Below are 19,776 nucleotides of genomic sequence, written 5' to 3'. Positions count from 1 at the left end.
CCGAGTGAAAAGAAAAGAAAACACCTCTGGACCCTAGGGAAGCTGCTAACATTTCATTTTCAAAGACTTATGAAAGTCATGAAAGATTCTTGTGTTGTTTTGTTTATTGTGTAACATGGTCAATAACCAAAGCAAATGTTTAAGTAATTATGGTGCTAGTCTATATATGTGAGTTTTAGCTGTTTTAAGTTAGTAGTTCTTAAACTTTTCACATGAGCAGTACCTAATAATATTTGATTTTCCACCAGTATCACCAGACCTAGATCAAGATCAATGCAGGACTAAATCTGGTCTAAATTGGACTAAGTTATATCTAAACCTGGCGTAAATATTTTCTATGCAGAAAAACATGGACTGTAAATGCATTTCAAAGTACTACCTGAAGAAAACCACAGTTTCAGAACTACTGCTTTAAGTACTTTGGATACGTTCACTTATTGATCTTTTATATAATTGACTACTGTAAAAATTGGGAGTACCTAAAACATAGCATTTAGTATAAATATAATTGGATCTCTGATCAGTTCAGACTCTGGTTAATTTTTTTCATGTGTGCCCTACACAGGACCAGTACCTGTCCCCCACTAGTGCAGCTTGTCCCTGTCTTTTCTCATGCTAATGGTGATGCAGTCCTCCACCCCGAGAACCATCTGCCTTTCCTAGGGGTTTGGGTCTCAGCTCTCCAGACGTGTCCCATTGTCCGTGTGTGTTCAGCCAGAAAGCAGTGAGTACACATGTGTCTGTGGCCCAATAACGCTGTTTGTAAGGGGCACAAGTGTATTGTTCATTAGCCTTGATCTAACAAAGGGAGTGGCAGCACGTGTGGCCTGTCAATGTTAGCCTGAGGAAGGCCCTACACTTGACTGTTGATGTATTTTAAGATAGTAGTAAATAGTGATTCATGGACTGTTTATGAAATAGTCTACAATACTGTTGTGGGTATTAATTATTTATCAAATCTAAGAAGCTTAAAGTGAACATTGCATTTTTGCTACATAGTTGGTCTACTAAGAGTAAGCTTACCAATGAGAATAAATTGGTTTAACATCACATGCAGTAATTACTGTTGGCTTGATGTAAAAAACAAAAGTGGGAAAGTTACAAATCAAAATCACAGATTTCTGTTCCTTTGTCATTTTCAGATGGTTGCACTGTAAAACCTTTAGGCCAGTTACAACTGTATTGAATCAATCAATCACACACATCTCACAAAGAACATAAAATGCAGGTAAAAGTGCTTCACACACAAACAACTTTGATGATCTAAATTTGACAAACGAGTGAAGTCCAAGTTTATATATTTGTCTCTTTGAATCCTAATGTGAACTTGCTTATAGCCACCAGTAGCATGTTGTACTTTGTTTGAGAGCGGCTGATTTTCAAAGCCTCGTGCTGCTGACTGCATTGAGATTAGTTATTGAACTGTCCAGGCAGAGGGAAACAAGGCCGCCTCAGAAACACAGCTCACAATAAGCCAGCTGTCAGGGGGCGGGGCCTGTTCAAACCGCTGCTGTCCCAGACCAGACTGGCGTGTTGTGGTGGTCTCTCAGAGATGATAGGTGCAACTGCTCAAGAAGTGACTTTATAAGTGACATGACTCTGATAGATGACAGGAAAACAAGACAGTGAGCAGTGTAGTGTACCATCAAATCAATACTGTAATTAACTAGACAGTGACTTATGATAGCATAATGCAGAATGTATTTTACTTTATTAGTTGTTCTGCCTTTTAATAAAAATTCAAACTCTTTTAGAAAAAAGGAGCTGTTACAGTGTATTATATATTTTGGCCACATTTTGTAGCACAGTAATAATCTCGTAATAGGCTGAAAATAGCTTGGTAGCCATAAGTAATATGGTGTTGGTATACTGTATGTTGCAGCCCTGTTTTAATATTATTATTATTCGATTGATTGATTGATTGATTGATTAGATCCTCTAAACTTGGTAAGGGTTGGGGTACTTACTATGTTTATTAATTTCGTTTATTCAAAATGTATATTTAGTTTTTTACTTTATGTCTTGTAAAAAGGCCAACACTTTTAGATATCAGATTTGCACCACTAATAATGTTTTTTTCTGATAAATCAGGTGTAACACACTATACAATGGGCGGGCCCGTAGCACAGCGGTTAGTGCTCGTGCTTCATAGCTAGAAGGTCCCTGGTTTGTTTCCCACCTGGACGGGCCTTTCTGTGTGGAGTTTGCATGTTCTCCCCTTGTCTGTGTAGATTTCCTCTGGGTATTCCGGTTTCCCCTACCACTACAAACATGTACAATAGGTCAGGATGAAGGAGAGTGTGTTTGAGAGTGCGAGTGGGGGACAACGGATCGTAATTAGCCCAAGGCTACAATCCGGTGTGGCGTGTTTAAATGCATGAGACCCATGTATGTTCATTAACATGCACTGCCCCGACCAAATAAACCAATAAATAAATGTTATTACTAATTCTAAGTAGTACTTGCAATTTAGCACCTGGCTTAGTAAATCATGGTCCTATATAGGAGACAAATTATTTTCCTGGTTATAATAATGCTGACACGCTTTGTAATTGATACGCACTGCACATCTCATCTGCTACACCTCTTAATGGCAGCCACATAACTATAAATCCTCAATATATTTGCCTTTATCAGCAGGACAGAGATCCCTAACTTCCATGATGTTCCTTTGGGGGTAATCTATGCTGTGCCAGCTCTGACTACAAGTTGTTCTCTGTGTTGTAGCGGAAGCATGGATGAGCGTGACCTATTATCTTGGACATGCCAGGGTACCGGCCTGTGGCTTACAGAAGTTAATCTCGCGTGGTAAGTGAAGAGCATTACAATAATGCACTGTCCATCACTTATGAATGTGGCTGACTGGTCTTGAAGCTCAAACAGAGGTGCACATGTTAAACCTTTAGCATCAGTTTAAAACAAACTTACATATTACTCTATTGGATGTAAGATTTGATTTTCAATTTCACGAATAAAGTTTGTGAAGTTGTTTAATTAATGACTTTGAAACTTTCCAGTTGGAGCAAAAAGTGAGTTTGATCAGTTGTTGCCGATCTTGTCTTGTATATCTTCATTTCCTGTGAACTCGGCGCATCTTTGTGAACCCTCTGGCCCCGTCAGACACGACTCCACTAATGTGATCATCTCATCCATAATTCAATCAGCTTCATACAGTCGTCAATGACCAGAACTGTGAATATTTCATTCACAAACAAACGACTCATCTTGAAATCTTAATTGTTGCCATTTAATAGGAAATAATGCTATCATCTATTATGCAATATTAATCAACAGATGAATTAAAATTTAGACAAGGTTTGATGTCTTGATTTCTGGATTTATGTTATGGTCAATATGGCCTGGAACCAATCTTTGAAATAGTCGAGCTAGCATCTGTAACTTCACATTTACTTATTTATTTTTGCAGTTATAGAAAAGTAAATGTATGTAAATAAATGCAATATACATTCAGGAAGGTTTCTGTGTAGCTTGTGATGATGCTTCAGCAAGTTGTATTTAGCATTTCCTTCCCTTTTCCTGAAAACATTAGTTGCGATTCCCATAATGTTGTGTGTTGCAATGATGGCTATTTGACCTATAGCCTGCAGTAACGTCCCCTGCAAAATATTCTGCAGAAAATGCCTTGAAAAGTAAGTGTAGGATTCATTCTCTGCCAGCACCGCATCTTTAGCCTCCAGCAAACCACTGTCTCTGCAGCGATTGTTGCAAAGATCCCAACTATACACAATAATTGAACAGATAGGATATGAACTGAGGTATTTTTAATCCTCGTGCGAGACAGAAGTGTCACTCCACTGTGTAGTAACTGGCAGGCTGCTGACATGGCCGAGGTAACTCCCTGCCAAAAAGAACGGTCGAGCTTCTCTCTGACTTAGGCTTTTCACAAGGAGTCACATGATGGAAGTCACAAGATTCAAAATACACACTTGTATTTTCAATTGACTGTAGTTATTAGTTTAATTATATAGTTGTAAATATGTGTCAAATACTGAACATCTAGAGCGCATTATGACTTATGCTGAAGTTTTGCTCAGGAAGTTGCCGCCCCAAAAATGAAAGACTTGTTTCTTAATGCGGGTTACACATGTTGAATGCACTTCTCATTTATTTGATGCACAAAATGCTACTTTTTTTTTTTATCTTTCCGTTACTATATTTAGATGTTTGGTGTGAAATTCCCAGTGAGATAAATAAGTTCATAAACACATCCAGGATTCTTATCATTTAAAAGGAAACTGAAATACAAACAGCTAAATTTGTGCAAAAGTAAGATTTAAGAACAAGATTTGCAGAAGTGTCAAAAGCAGGGTTAAGTCGATTGGCTCAAAGACTGAAATTTGAAATTGAATGAATCTTTAATCCTAGTTTGCGCTGCACGTTTATCTTCTGTGCCTAGTGGCTGAGTCATAATAGGCTCCTTTCACTTCTCTTTTAGAAATGTTTTGCATAGCACAGGGCAGGTCTAGTTTGCATCACTCTCAACTGGTTAAGTTGTCTGTGTATGTGATCAGATCTCTCTCAAAGAGCTCTCTCTGTGGCTGCTTGAATTCTTATTTTAATTTGACAGTATTAATTTAAAAGATACATTTATCTCAAGTTTTCAGTTTCAATATCAACCAGCCCAGTTTTCATAACACAAGTTCAGTTTTTTAATATATATTTAATAATAACAGTTGTGACCCAATCTTGAATTATAATTACAGATGTATTTGTGCTGTATACTTTGTGCACAGTATTGAACATATTGAATGGGGCGGTCTTTCTAACATCATGCAGCTATACTTGACACTCCCGTGAAGGCTTAGAGAAGGTGTTTGGTTACAGTCATGAGGATTTCCTCTGAGCGAGTGTCGATCATATCAGCCATGTTCCTCTCCTTCAACACAGGCATCGACATTACAGGGTTGTCAAGACAACCACCATGATTCAGAGCCTCAGTTGTGGCCTCCACCTTGAGCTAAAGGCACTAGCCATGAGACTGAGCAGATGCTGTACCAGGCAACCAATCACAGGTGAGCGGCAGGAAAAAGATGACATCATAGGCAAATTAGGGCAAACGCAGCTCGATTTGTGGTTATTGGGTCCGGCTGCTCCAAACACACTATCTTAATTTTATTTCTGTAGTATGTGCCTTAAAATTGTATAATAATAATTTTAAATAGTGTTGATGAAAAATGTATTTTATTTTACTCATAAAAACAAGTGTAGACTATTACATTTTAATTTTTTTTTTTCATTCAAGCATAATCCCCGTGGTGCAGCCCAGGTTCAGTTCCTGGACCGGGTGGGGCCTTTCTGTGTGGAGTCTGCGAGCTCTCCTTGTGTAGGTTTCCTCTACCACTAAAACAGGTACTACAGGGTCCCCTCTGTGGCCAGCAGATCTGTAAGAGATTCTGAATCTCAATGGCATTATCCTAATAAAATAAAAGTAATAAATAAATCATGTTCTATATTGTAATGTGTCTGGTTCTGTAACTCTTCCACTGCAGTCAACATGTATGCAATATTAGCCTACATACAAAGCATACAATATTTGTTATTTTAAATGATCAGCAGCGACTTATTGATGCTTCTTTCTTTGTATTTAAACCTAAGTTGATTACTGATTGGTTTCTGTTTCAGAAGCTGTGCATAAATGCCCTCCCTCCTGAGCTTGAATCGAGACTGGCCCGTCAAACATAAAATCAACCCTCCCCTCCTGCTGATGCCTCCTCCCCCAGACCTGCTGCCTGCATTAATATTCAGCCCCTGGGCCAATGGGACGAGCAGGGCGGATGACATCATGAGCTAGGGAACAGTGAGCAGCCAGTGAAGCATCCAGCCTGCCGAACAAGCTTGCTTTTAGGGTCAGGAACTGGTCTGTCAAGAGAATGGCGATCCTGCCTTTAAACTGTCACTAGGATCCTGACGATGAACCGACCAGCACGCGCGGCTCAACGGAGAGACAGCGAGCTCGAGAATGTGAAGGCATATTTCAGGTAATTCCATGTGTGTGCAGTGGGGATGTGAGGGGAAGGCAGGAGGGAGGAGAGACGGGAAGAGGGGGAGGCCGCGGGGTGCTTTGTAGCCTTTTTTCCTCCTTCACTCTGCATTCTGCCCTGCTAAGAAGGCAGCTGTTTGACTATGGGACACGGACACGGTTGGCTACATCATTTGGGCTTGGCATGTTGAATAAGGTCATGTATCCTTGTCGGCATCACCACATCCCTGTGTGCGCTCCCTGGTGCCTCACAAATAGCATCTTTATTGATGAGGAGGTGTTGAATCAATGGTGCCGCTTGTGCAGGCCTGGTGTCTGTGTGATTGTGTCAGTGGTGGAAAAGCGCAGCAGCTGCAGTGGCAACAGAAAAGAAGCTATGCTATTTTGGGTTTGGAGACCCAAGGCTGGCAGTGGAGATGTGGACCGAGGCTGATGGATGGCTAATGTGCTGATGGATGCTCTTTTGTTATGTACATAGATACAGATGGATGCCTGCATGTTGAGGAGAGAATTTTGTCTATTTGTGTCCTCTATTGAAAGGCCCACACAGAAACATGCCTCTGTCTCACTGTCTCATGCCTGTAACATGGATGTGTAGAGCACTTGATGGCGGCTGTAGTGACAAGGAGAAATACAACATCTGGTCACCTGACTTCATTTGGGATCGGAGTGGGGGTGGGAGTCAGTCCTGCGAAAGCTCAGCTATTCCAACCCTGAATCTTCCACCGCCGTCAGCAAAGAGCAATGGAGAGGTTTGTCAGGAGTTCAAACTACAGTATATTTTGTGCAGAGGAGGCTATTCTGTTTAGACTACGACTGGCAAGAGAGGGCCAGGGCCAGACTTCCATTGGAAGCAGCAGAGTCATGCTCTGGTTCAGGCCTGAGCCATGACCTGTTGTCTGGCTGTCGTGTGAGTGAGGGATATAAGGGAGTCATCAGTGATGGAGGAGAGTCCAAAGATTAAAGAAGAGAATTGGGGGATGGGGTTCTGCTTCCTGTGCACACTGGCTTGTAACATTAATATGCATGTTCAACGGTCCTTTATTGATACTGTCCAGACCCAGATAATAGTAATGAAAGAATGAATTTGAAATCAGACATAGTGTCTTGCATAGTATTATCTTTGTTTATTATTCTCATTACAGGCTCATCAGACACACTTTTCCAAACAGGAAATCACTCTCTTAATTAAATTCTCACAAAGTCACTTGAAACTCAATTATTCTATGGCTAATCTTCAAACTTTGTATTCATACCTTAAACTACACAAGGAGACATCTTGTGTGTTAAATGACTATGTCTACCCATGTTTAGGCTTATACTCTGTATGTCACACTAGACAATCTCTATACACCTCTGTGGCGTTAATGATGAAATATGAATGTATGGAAATACCAATACAACCTTATGACTCTTGCTGAGACCTGACTCCCTAGAAGAATGTGGTATAGAAAGTTATCCCAGTTCAAAGAAATCAAAGAGGGTATTTTATAGAATGCGTAACTTTATTACTATTACACTCTATTTTATTATTGAATTAATGCAACTCAGTGGCTGAAAGAATGTGTGTTATTCAAGGACCGATATCACAAACCAGATATGGCCAACAGTATTGTTTTAAAGGATTTTCGGCCCGTGAACTTTATAAGACTGGACAGCTCAGGGTGTGGAGTTCAGCGGGGGGTGAAGAGCGGGTAGAGACACTCAGCAAATTGTCTGAGCCAGGACTTGAACACACAATGCTGAGGTTGGAATAGTTCCATGTAAATGGCCGCAGTCTTAACCACTTGACTACTGGCTGTGCTGGGATTGAATGTTTTAAATGTACAAAGAAAGACGACCCGTAATGGGTTCCTATGAAATGTGCTGGAAAACGCAGGACCAGTTAACATAATCAAAAGTATTTAGATCATTTATTTAGACCAAAAAACTGCATCCATCTGTCTCTTATTTTAATACCCTGTGTTTGGATTTCCCCAGTTTTTCCACTGGCCTCTGAAACCCAACACTCACAGTTTGTCTTACCTCACCTCAGTGAACAAAAGCCATAGACACAGATCCTCACGTTGGCGAGTGGCCTGCTAACTGGGCTGCCTGAAATATGATAGTAGGACACACACATACAAGTAGGCCTCCATCTGTTGACGACTTAGCCTGAATGAGTTATGCTCATGGACAGCTCATTGTTCACAATAGAAACCGTTTAGCAGAAGAATGGTGGTCTCTTCCGGGGTGACAGCGGCGTGTGTATAGGGGCCAGAGCAGTGTGGATAGTCTTGCAGTAGGTGTGTCACGGCTACAGTCTGTGTGTCGTGGATTAGCATGTAGGATTGGAAGCCATCTGGCCATTTTGTCTGTGCACAGGGAGGGGTGTAAGTGAGAGAGATGGATGGATTGAGACAGAGAAACATTTACACACTGACACATTGACACAGCTATGCCCGTAATCTCCCCGGATGATGCCTGTTGCTGCGACGGTGCTGCCCATTTGTTTTGCGTGTGTATTTATATGTGGCAGCATGACAAAGAAATTCGAGAGTTGTGAAGGGAGAATCTGGGGGTTTTAGAAGCAAGAGGTGCCAAGGGCTGCGTCAAATAAAAGGATGAAATGCTGCAAGTTCAGGTTGGTTCAGGTGGTTTAAGGGATTAACAAGTTTCCTTAGGTCAAGAGTTTTGGAGGAGAGAGTTGTCAGAAGTGGAGCAGAAAGTCTGGAGTGGGTAAAAAGCCAAAAGGGAATACAATGTGGTTTATTATTACAAAATACCTGACAGAGAAGATAATGTGGAAAAGGTGGATCTGGAAAAACACTGCTGCACACCATAGATTTCTTTCTTTCTTCATTTCTGTAGAGCCCAATATCCCAACAGGAGTCTCACAAAAATCTCTGACATTAGCATCCACATAATGCCCTTCTTGGCACTATAAGATTAATTTATTTAGCCTTGGGACTGGGTCTTTAAAAGCACACTACTGTCTTTTACAGCTTTACAGCTTCACATTCATGTCTATGCGATTACCAAAAAACAGCTGATTTGTGTACATGAAAACCAAGATTTGAACTTTCCACTTTGCTCTCTTGGCTGATGCGTTAAGTACAACTGCAGGTGTGTCTGAGCCGTAGAGTGACAGTGAGCAGGTGCACCAGCTGGCACACAGGCACAAGCCCCGCCCCCTTACTGCCTCCACCTGGTACACACATGACCACTGGGGTAAACATAACAAGTGGAGTGATTATAAAGGATTCAATCTGCCAATCAAATTACACATGAGTGGTATACAATAGTTGATTGTTTAATTGTTGATTTATTCTTTTAACATAAAAGAAGTCCAGATAATTGCACTGTAAGTAATGGTGGAAATGATGAAAAAGATAATTGCGTTGCCGTGGTGACTCCTGAAAAAGAAAAGCCCATAGATGAATGATTATAATAAAAGCAGTGGTTCTCAAACTGTACACAAGAAATGAAAAATAAGAATACATTTGAGCACTGCCAAGTTTAAGCCCAGTCGAAATTGTGCTAAACCAGGTCAGTACATAAGATTGTCTAAAATAGGATTAAACATGACTTGTTGTTCTTAACAAGGACTAGCTCAAAAATGGTTAAAAATGTGAATACAATTATCTAAACTAAAAAAAAATACTGCAGAGAAACCGGAGAAGCACACTGTGCCACAGTCATTGTAAAACACGAATATTCTATTGCCCTCGATAGATACTCATCTGTTTCTATTGTTCTTGCTTAGTTATTCTAGGAAGGCAGTAAGACTGGTTCAAAATACATTTTTTATTTTACCTCTTCACCCCCACCTGAACCAAGCACATTTTCTCTAGTTTGGCTTTATTGAAAAAGCAACAAAAGAGCAACAAAAAGTGACGTAAACACAACAAAAAATTTGAAAAATGTGGCGAAAACACAACAAAAGACCAATGAAAAAGCAACAAATGACAAAAAAACATGCCAGTAAAACAGCAAAAGTGTAACAAAAACCTGGCGACAATGTGATAACAAAGTTCCAATGACTTTTGTAGGTCTTAGCGTTCAAATGAGGCATTGCACTGTTGCTCTCCAGTCCAGAAGCTTTTACATTTGGTTAAAGCCAGCTGGAGAATATGCGCTCGGTTCAGTCGGGGGGTAAGAGGTTAAGTTTTAGTATGTTAGTAATCCTGCACAATCGCCTATTTATGGCAAATTCCCATAATTTTTAAGGGACTATATTTAAAAATGTTAGAATTATGTATTTTCCTGCACAAGCCTAATATAGAAGTTGCAGTTACACATAAGACCTGAGGTGGCAGTAGTGTGTATAAAAACGGGCAACTTGCATTCAGTCCCTTTAACATTTGGTCATATGATGTAAGAAAAAGTGAAATAGGTTTCACTGTTCTGTCTCAGTCTGTCTGGGTGGAGTTGCACATGGGGTGGCCAATAAGATTCCCCGGCACACACTCCCGCTCATTATATTTCATAAAACACAGGCATCAGCTTTAAGGTAGTCAATGCAAAGGCCCTACTGTGCAAAACTGTTAAACCGACAAGGAAAAGATGTGAGCTCCTTCAACACTGCTGGATATAAACTGATACAAACATTGTGTTCTTGGCAACTCGCTGATTTTCACACCTCATTCCTGTATATTACTGTCTGCGCTTGTATGTAAAGTATATGTGAGACCGAGAGATGTTAAATGACAGATGATCTCCCAGGCCGTCCCAGCTGGGAGTCTGGGAATGGCTAAAGCGTGGTAAAATGAGAGTGGCTTTCCTACGCTGAGTAAATGACTCCTCCCGAGTGTCAACCAACCTGTTATATTCCTTTGTTTTGAATGAAAGCAACATTAGCCGTCCACCTGCACCGGGCACATTATGGACTGATATAATGCACTGTAAACCGCTCAGTCTTTGATCTCGCGGAGGACGTGCTGTGCGCTAACAAGAGCCAGCAAGAAAGCAATCCCTCTGAAGGCTTTTATTAGCATTTTCACAGTTCGGTCATAAATATGCAAAATTCACAAACAAAAGGAGTGATGAGTTAAATGATTTATGGACTGTTTGGAAGTGATTGTATGCAGATAGAACAGTGTTGAACAATGGCTTATGATGCGTTACCTCGCCTTTTCCATATTAACAGAGTAACACATGTAGTTGTAGTCAAGTGATTGCCTCATCTGTTTTCATGTGATAGTGTAATCGTGCTCCTGATGGCTTATTATTATGTCGTAAGGCTTGATTAGAAGATGTTTTCCCAACTTTCCTCAAGGCATGTCTGTGGAAAATAGATGAGAAACGTCTGATGTTTAGTCTTTTCTACGACTCGTGCTCATGACGTCATATGTGGTCAGTGTGTATTTTGTTCTCATTTGTTGCACTTCTGACTTTTGCAGTGTTGTGGCGTAATGATAGTTATTATATATTTATTAACCTCTTAACCCCTGCCTGAACCGAGCACATATTCTCCAGTTTGGCTTTACCCAAATCTAAAAGCTTCTGGAAATAAGCGTTAAAAATAGCTACAAAAACGAGGATGAAAACACAATAAAAAAGTGACCAAAAAAAACCATCAAAAACCTGATTGACTTGTTAAAAACCCCACCTGAACCTGAACCACATCCTCTCCAGTTGTTATCCAGGTATCCAGGCATGACCCAAATCTAAAAGCTTCTTGAAAAAAAGCATCACCACAAAAACGAGACAAAAATGTGATGAAAAAAGTGATGAAAATGTGACAAAACTGACCAGATAAACAACAACAAACAAGAAACAAAAACATGACAGAAACTCAACAAAAAAGTCACAGAAGACTGAAGATGAAAAAAAGCCCAAAAAAAGTGATGGCAACAACGCGAGGAAAAAGATCTGTTTAGATCAATTTTGTAGCTTTCAAATGAGGCGTTCTGGTCTATAGGCTGTAAAATCTCCAGTCGAAAAGCTTTTAGATGTGGGTAAAACTGGAGAAAACGTGCTCGGTTAAGGCGGGGCTTAAGGGCTTAAAAAGTGATGAAAAAGCGCCACAGAAGAGTGACAAAAAGTGACGAAACACACAAAAAAAAGCATCAATAAGCAATGGGAAAAAGCAGAAAAAATGACAAAAACACAACCCAAAAAAACACGAAAACAAAACAAAAATTTGACAAAAAAGTTGGCGACAACGCAACAGAAAAGATCAGTTTTCTAGGTCTTAGCTTTCAAATGAGACGTTATTGGCCTGTAGGTTGTAAGCTCCAGTCGAGAAGCTTTTAGATTGAGTGAAACTGAACTGGAGAAAATGTGCCCGGTTACCATAGTAACCATATTGATCCATCTCATATATTCTGTAAATTTTTTAATGTAAAGCAGTAAAAAACTGTAAAACAGTTTCCATTTTATTCCTCGAAACTTCAAACAATCAGAATCAGAATATTTTTTTTTTGCCATTGTTTGAGAACAGGCTCACAAACTAGGATTTTTTCTGCAGACGTGCAACACAAAACATATAACACAGAATTTAGATAAAAATAAGCTATAAAACTTTAAACAATGAGCGGAGACTGACACAGGATTTTCTTTTCCGCTGTTGATTAACAAGCCAATAACGCAGATTGAGTTCACCATTTGATTCAATTTTTATGAATTGCAACGCTGTATCAACAAACTTTACTGTCATTTAGCAATACTTCATTTTACTTTGAGAGAATTGGAAAACAACAGCAGTCAGCGATCTTTGTGTTGGGCCCAACCCTAGTACAAGTAGAAACAGTTGCTTTTGGTGTTGCATCCGGTGTATCGTGACAAATCATCATCGAATACTCTACTTACTACTTACTGATGCTGTCGTTTAGATCAGTGGTGAAGCTGTGCATTCTGTCTCACGGATGTGAAATTAAAGGAGTGGCCATAGCATGACACTGCGATGTCCCTCTGCTGATTGTAAGATGTGAGAAACCATTGTGTGCTGCAACATGGTGACATCTGCGTGACTCCAATTTTGGCTCAACATGTTTTGTCATTTCAGTTTTTTCTGGCCCGCGTCCCTAGTTTATCCTCCTTCCATCATAAAGACTGGTTGTTGTTTTTTTGTTGTTGTCCTTGCATAATAACCGCACTAAAGGGCAAAGACAGCAGAAGACCACAGCATGAGCATCAGCGGGATAAGGAGCTCATAGTAAACAACGGCCCTTCATCTTGTCCTCTCGGTGTCCCCCTTTGCCGTCCCGTCCAAGTAATCAGCATCTCTTGAAAGGAGCGCAGTCCGAGCCGAAGCCAAGTCAAACAGAACGCGTCCTAATCAGGCCTATGAAGAAGAAGATGAAGAGCCCTGCCCCCACTGAGGCGTCCATTATGGCTCGGACTGACATAGGCTCCAGATTACCGCTTCTTCCTCATCTGCTGGTCATTCAGATCCTGCATTAATGTTTGAAAACGCCTGCTACCCAGTCATAGAAAGATTAATATTGTATGTGGTAGGAGCGTGAAACATCGCTGGGACAGTAACTCCTAGTAGTCTGGGCTAGCGTCAACTTTTCTGTTTTTCGCCGTCCGTCCAGAACACTACATTTACCCTTAAGGATAAAATTTGGGCTAAATGATTTTTCTAAGAAGAGTCCATTAACATGTGAATGGCAGCCATAGATTTGATTTATGACATTAGGAGACAGAGGAGAAGCTTGTTGGAGCGACCACTCTCCTGCCTGTCTGCAGTAAATAGGTCAGTGCTCTATGTGTAAGTACCACATGTCTGCATTATCTCAGCTTTAGACAACATACTTGGATAAAACAGGAGCACCAAGATAAGTATGGTGTTGGAAAGTAGAAGTACTATTAATAAGCACTGTCGTCAAAGTTAAAGTGAATTTAAAAAAAACACATGTTCTATATTTTGACTTGATCTACTAGCTTTTGTGAGGAGTTTAAAATAATAAAGGCCTCACAAGCTCTTTTTTTTTTTTACTTGGGCAGAGTGAAGCTTTTGTGAGAACCTTCTCTAGTTGTTTTCAATCAAGAAAAGAAAATTTAATTATAACTGCAAATGAGATGGATCAATTTAAGAAACAAAGTGCTGCTACTTGTCTGCAACAACGCTCAGGCATAACCACAAACTGCTTTGAGAAAATATTCACCAGCAGCTTCATCCCCATCCTTAACCCTCTATAGTCAACTCAACCACTGCCTGATTTCAGATTACATATTTAATTCCTAGTTAGTCTTAAAATGAACATCTGTATCCACCTGCTGCCTCCATTTTGGGACATTTAGACATTACATTTTCTTGTTTTTTCTCTTTCCTGTCTTATTGTTGATTTTCAAGCAGTTCTCTGTTTGAACAAATTAACAATTCCTTTGAGGCAACTGTCCAACAAGCTGAAAAAAAAAAAATTCATTGATTAATTCCAGTCGACCTGTGTTTTTGTGTGATACAGTGAGATCATGAGCCTAAAAACTAAAATAAATTATCTGTTTTGTAAATTGTGGATTTTCTTTTTGTTTATTTCTCTTCCAAAATACACAATGCAACCTATAAACCTGTGAAGCGCCTTGGTGACAAATAAGCTTCCCAATGATTGCACTGAAGAATCAGAAAACAACCAATACATCTCAACACCATGTCTCTTCTAATCCCCAAAGGATGCTTATTGACACAGGAAATGATTAAAGTCAATAATGAATTACTAAATGGCCTCCAAATTCCTCTTTTTATGTAAAGTTAAAAGCGCCCACAGTTATGAGCCACTGCAGTGATTGATTATCTCTGTGTGTTCTTGCTGACCACATAGCGACTGTATTGATTAACTCTGTCAGTGTATTTGATCTGTCTGCGTGCATGGGAACATGCTGGACTTAAACCACCTCTGCCAGCAGTATGTTAGCACAGCCAGTTCCTTCATTACACTTAAAGCTGCACATTACATCGATTAATTATCAAATTGTCATCATCGATTGTGCTCAGTATTCATCACAAAATCACTGAGGTCTTCCATCTGACTGAGATTTACAGATTTTTGCTAATATAGCTTAAAAACACATGTTAACTTCAATGTGCCAAAGTTCAGTTTTAGTCAATCAAGTTGTTTTGTATAGAACAATATCACGACTCCAGTTGTCTCACAGGGCTGCTCCAAACATTACAACAGTGAAACAATGACCACGGTAGTGTCTGAATAAGCGATCAGCAGCAGATGCTTAGTCATGAGTTTCCTAATTTAGTTCAATTTTAGCCTTGAATTGGTCCCGATTTGTTTGTATTTTTAAGTTTTGTTTTGACACATTTTGATGAAAAAAATAATTTCGTAAAATGTTTGTTCGAATTTGAACAATTAGTGTTGAAATGGTTTAGTACAGTATTGTAATAATTATATCATTGTCACAATATTGAAGTGTTGCAGTTTCCCCTTCTGTCGTGCGGCCCTTCCCTGCAATGAAAAGGCGCATTGTTGTTTTCATCTTAGAAGCTTTTGTCATTTGTGAACTCTTCTTTGGCTCTGGTTATTACAAAGATTCAAAGCTAATTCCAGATGAACCGTTCATTCATGTGATCGTCTGCTTCCTCATGATTTTATTAGCCACTTCCTGATCATTATAATAAACGATCAAAAGGGCCTTGCCGCTTTCTCTTTTTAGCGCTACGCAAGTAAACAGTTGGGCTTACTGTGTTTTGTTGTGGCCTAGACACACCTTATCTCAGTCAGAGCTGAGAGAACCTGTTTGCTGCCGTCTGGACTCTCTCTGGAACCAATCCAGCCAGTTATAAAGTGCCATAGGTCGCCCCCGTCCCACACTAACCACCCACTGAGGGTCTAATGAAAGAAATAGCAGAGCTTGTAGTGTATGTTCTCAGGTAAAGGATGCCCTCCAGCTGTTTGGCTCAAACTGGTGCCATTACATGATCAACAGCAGTGAGTCAACTTTGTCATGTGCTATTTTTAGAGCTGATCAGGGCTTGGCTATCTTTAAATCTCACCAGCCACCACTCAGTAAAGATGAATACAAGTATATATCTTTCTGAACGTTAGTTGTAGCCTGCTGTGTGTATATAGAATGCAATGAGAAACCTAAATACATTCACATTTCCTTCACAACTGCAGGCCTTCATTACATGTATTTTTAGAAATATTTGCAAAATGTTTGCAGCCATTTTGATTGTGGCTTTGGCAATAACAGTAAAAAAGACTGGCCTCAGTGTCCAGTGTCGAGCCCTGTTGATTTCACCATGCACTTTCCTGGGATAATGCACTTTGCGTTTTTGCATAATTACCAAGAAAAGACCAACCTTGAACCGAGCACATTTTCTCCAGATCGACTTTACCCTAAATCTAAAAGGTTTTTGAAAAAAGCGTCAAAATAGTGAAAAAACAAAACAAAATAGGTGACAAAAAGTGATGAAAAAGTAATAATAATAATGATGCATCGGTTATATATAGTGCTTTGGACACTTAAAGACGCTTTACTTTGCATTATTCATTCACTTAATGTTTTTTGGTTGTAAGCTACTATTTTAGCCACAGCTGCCCTGGGGTAGACTGACGGAAGCGAGGCAACCAGTCTGCGCCATCGGCCCCTCCGACCTCCACCAACCACTCACTCACTCACTACATTCACTCAGGCTTCCTGGTAATTCCCAAACAGTCTTCCATCCAAGTATCGACCAGGCCCTTCCCTGCTTTCCTTCCAAGGTCTGACAGGATCGGGCAGAGCAAAGGTGGTATGGCCACAAAAAATTATGTAGAAGAAGTGATGAAAAAACAGATGATAAAAAGCAGCAAAAAATACGACGAAAAAGTTTCATCATTGTGAAGAACAAGCTTAGATCAGTTTTGTAGGTCTCGGCTTTCAAGTGAGACGTTACACTGGCCCATAGGCTGTAAGCTCTGGTCGAGAAGCTTTTAGATTTGGGTAAAATCGAACTGAAGAAATTGTGCTCGGTTAAGGCGGGGGTTAAGAGGTTAAGGTCTTCACACTCAGTGATGTTGCCATGAGAAATATTGGGTTTCCGTGCTTAATTACCATGTTATTACACTTTCAGGTATTACACTGTTCTGTAAAATGTTTCTTCACAGTTCTGTTGGCTCCGTTTTGCTTGTGTTGTTTGCCCCATCATTGTTGGCAGAAATGAGATGTTCATGTTGTTCATATGTGCTATATAGAAAACCCCTTGACCATGTGTGTAATGATTGTGGTCAAATCTTGAAGACTTTCATTGCATGATAGTTAAGCAAATATCCCAAATACCCCAAAATCCCAGCATCTGTCAAAACAAAGGTACGTTCTGTCTGCAAGAAGAGTAAGTTTTGATTCCCTGAGGGTGAACGTGCCATTTTGTGCCGCTCTCAAATACACATAGAGGGATGTACAAGTAAAAAAAACTGGTCAACGAGAAATAAAACTTCATCTCTCCAGTAAAAGCCCTTTGAAGCAGTTGTTTTGAAATGACAGCTAAAGCAATATTGTTGCTTCAAAGTATCCGTGGAACTTGCTGTTTCTTCTGTGCGTGCGCTGAGGTGTGTGTGCTGCTTATTCGAGTCCACGTGCGCCCAGTAAAAGCCACGGAGCACTCTTTGTTGCTAATGTAGGCCTGCACTATAAGGGGTGGTGGGATGGCCTGCTTTCTGGGACGCTGCTGCTGAGCGTATCACATGATGGGCCTGGCCTCGGGGCGAGACTCTGAATCTTAAGATGGTGGTGATGGGACTGTGGACGGGACATCAGGGAGTAAGTGACCGGGTCCCAGTTCGTATAAGGGAAATAACGTCTGTGTATGTTGATGATTTACTGGTAAGAGATTACATTTTTAGACTGTCTTCAATAATAAATGTTCCTCTTTTTTTTTCCTGAAGTGTCTCAAAACCCAGTGGTGCGTTCAGCAAAGATAGTCACAGTAACAGGAGTGCTCAGCTGAAAGAGGCCACAGATCTGGGATTTGCCTTTCCGTGATACCATTTTCTGTGTCTCAGTGTCTCTTTATGCACACGTCAACTTTACCCTTCAGATTACCCCGTTTAGTTAGATTTAAGCTCTTATAAACGTGCATGCAATGGTGACCAAATGACCTAGAATCATGTTAGGCTATTTATAGCAACTCACACAACATGGTTTATGGTAGTAATTGCTTCAAGGTCTAAAGCTCACTCAGCCTTGCGATGACTAGTACATACATCATAGTAAAGGCTGGTTTACTGGTAGTAGGGCTGCATCGTATATAGAAAAATGATATGTTTTTTAAATATTGAACATTGAATCCAAATTGGTTTCTTTCTTCAAATTGTGTCCATAAAAGATTACACATCAACGACAACGGACGTTAAAATGAATTAGAAAAATCACAACCTACTCAATTTTTGCACATTTTTTTTGCTTTTTTTTTAGGTGGGTACGTTGTGAAGCTCTCAGTCAGTGATTATGAGTTATATTGTGGCTTCTTGGGTCACTTATTATTGTTATAACAATAATTTGGCAAATTTACTTTTGACATATGAGTTCAGGTCAGAGCAGAGGTGGGTAGAGAAGCCAAAGTATTTAGGTGGGAGTAATGTTACTTGAAAATAATACTAAAAATAAGAACTAGTTGAGTATTCAGTAACTGTTTGAAATAACGGCACTGATACTGCACTAGGAAATGATATTACTCTTCAAATAAAGTTACTTGTGTGCATGTACTTAAAGCAGCATTGTACAACTTTTTATGTGGAAAAAAAAGGTGATATTTGTGCGTATTTGACCTTGTGGCTGTATGAGTGGTCAGTGTGGCACCTTTACTTTCTATCACAGTGGTCTCTATAAAGCTCCAGGGTCTATTGTTTTGTAGATTTTCTGGTGAGAGGGTCCGTCAGCAGAGAAAACCTGCCAAACAATTGATCCTGGTGCATCATAGAGACCAATGTGATAGAGAGTAAAGGCATCATGCTGACCGCTCATACAGCCACTGGGTCAGTACAAGGTCAAATACACACAAATATCAACATTTTTTTCCACATAAAAAGTTGCATAATGCACCTTCTAAAGAGACTAGATGCAAGTTGGTCATTTTATGCTCTCTACTGCCACCCCAGGTCTTACGCGTAACTGCAGTCTCTATATTAAGCTCGTGCATGACGGCACTTCAGACCCGAAGTAACAACTTTTTGGGTGACAGTGCAGGATTTTAGAGGCAATTGTGGTGAATAGGTCTGAGCTCATTCTACACATTAGGACATTGCTGGAACATGTATCTTCAGGAAGACTGTTCTTGATTGTCGCTGCACAAAGCTGCCTGTGTTAAGTCGTGAACTGGAAGAGCCAGTGCCTTGGTGGAGGTCTATGCTCTTGATTTGCAGTTCTCCTGTTATTGTTGACACTCTCTCTCCGTATTGTCCTTGACAACGGTAGTAAATCCCATCTCCATCTGCTCTCTGTTTCAGGACATTGTGAGTGTTACTAAAGATGTCTGATAGTGTCGATATTGAGGAGAAACCACCAGCCCCCCCCTTGAGAATGAACAGTAGTTCCCGCGACTCTTCATCAGTGAATCACGCCTCCAAACCGCTTCCAATGGCTCCGGAAGAGAAAAACAAGAAAGCCCGCCTGCGCTCGATCTTCCCCGGGGGAGACAAGAGTCAGTACCTACTTTCTCATGCACCGACTAAATTATCTATCCAGCATATGAATATTAAGCATTTTTATCTATTTTCTGCAGCAAACAAAAAGAAGGAGAAGGAGCGCCCCGAGATATCGCTTCCCTCCGATTTCGAACACACCATCCACGTTGGTTTTGACGCCGTGACGGGAGAATTCACAGTGAGTATCGCTGTTACACGTAGAAATGCACGGAC

The 19,776-nt window shown here is 40.3% G+C and overlaps 1 protein-coding gene across 4 annotated transcripts in view; it reads left to right on the top strand.

The window, feature by feature from the left end:
* The first annotated feature begins 601 nt into the window (after window positions 1-601).
* pak1 (p21 protein (Cdc42/Rac)-activated kinase 1) overlaps window positions 602-19,776 on the top strand; it is a 28,120-nt gene continuing 8,945 nt past the window's right edge. For 2 of the 4 annotated variants that reach the window (XM_079565727.1, XM_079565726.1), the window contains exons 1-5: window positions 2,728-2,808; window positions 4,909-5,033; window positions 5,644-5,999; window positions 19,366-19,559; window positions 19,641-19,741. In XM_079565727.1, the coding sequence (XP_079421853.1) occupies window positions 19,388-19,559; window positions 19,641-19,741 (273 nt within the window). In that variant the 5' untranslated portion in view covers window positions 2,728-2,808; window positions 4,909-5,033; window positions 5,644-5,999; window positions 19,366-19,387. Of the gene's footprint in view, window positions 725-2,727; window positions 2,809-4,908; window positions 5,034-5,643; window positions 6,000-19,365; window positions 19,560-19,640; window positions 19,742-19,776 lie in introns of those variants that run through there. The other 2 variants (XM_079565725.1, XM_079565728.1) reach the window with 2 other exon arrangements.

Source organism: Gobius niger (genome assembly GCF_951799975.1).
Source record: "Gobius niger genome assembly, chromosome: 11".
Lineage (NCBI taxonomy): Eukaryota > Metazoa > Chordata > Actinopteri > Gobiiformes > Gobiidae > Gobius > Gobius niger.
This window is presented reverse-complemented; position numbering and strand designations above follow the sequence as displayed.